The 869-nt window shown below is 50.6% G+C and overlaps 1 pseudogene across 1 annotated transcript in view; it reads right to left on the minus strand.

The window, feature by feature from the left end:
* Positions 1 to 371, minus strand: part of TEOVI_000190600:pseudogene — a 1214-nt pseudogene extending 843 nt beyond the window's left edge. The window contains exon 1 of the mRNA in view: positions 1 to 371. This exon is cut by the window's left edge and continues 13 nt beyond it. Within this exon, the coding sequence occupies positions 1 to 371 (371 nt within the window).
* Between the last annotated feature and the right edge of the window lie 498 nt (positions 372 to 869).

The raw sequence follows: 869 nt of genomic DNA on the forward strand, positions 1-869 counted from the left end.
GCAGGCGATGCCGTAAGATAGTACAGGTTCTGCCTCCACTTACGCACAAGCAAGGACCCAGTGATGGGAGAAAAGGCAACTATTTTTTCTTTGTGGAGATATGAAGTGACTGATAGCGTGTTCCGGTCTCCAACAGGTCCCAGCACAATGGGCAGTTCCCCCTTTCCCTTCTTCAAACCTTCTTCCAAAAACTTTTGGAGTGGAACTCCATCATCGGGTGGGGTGACGATCTCAAGCACCACATTCTGCGGTAGCGTCGAGCTGCGGGACTGTATAGAGGCGTTAAAACCTGCGGTGACTGATTCCAAGCGGCGCTTCGCAATGTGTTTGTTGCGCAAAAAGCTATACACTTTGACTGTTATGTTACCTTTCCCTTCGACTCCCTCCCAGGGACCAGACAGCAGTAGAAAGCACAACAGCAGGGGTGCGCCGATGCGCTGCTGACCGCGTGCACACATGGAGCCAGCCCTAAAGCCCATAACACAACTTGAGGAACCTGGAATACACAAGGGAAGCAGAAGGAAGAGAGAATTATCGCGCGGCACTCAGTAGACAAGGTAGAGGTGGCTTCATTTGTAAGCAACAGGGACTTATAAGAAGAAATTGCAGCATTACGTATGGTGTAAAGGAGATTGCGTACTCGAGGGGCGGCTCAATGCTTAGTTGAGACCGTCAAATGGGCGCACATCTCCACAAAACCCGTCGAGCAGTTACACAGAAATGTGAAAAGGAATTGAAGGACAGGTCGGCGGCGGCAATTCACAATGAGGACGGTGTGGACGGCGCAAAAGCGTTTTTGATGTGTATTTGCAGTGTTTCTTCTTTGGTCATCCCTCCCCCATCCAGTGGCTTGCCTTCCTGATGAGTTC

Source organism: Trypanosoma equiperdum, assembly GCF_001457755.1.
Source record: "Trypanosoma equiperdum strain OVI genome assembly, contig: ctg_450, whole genome shotgun sequence".
Taxonomy (NCBI): domain Eukaryota; phylum Euglenozoa; class Kinetoplastea; order Trypanosomatida; family Trypanosomatidae; genus Trypanosoma; species Trypanosoma equiperdum.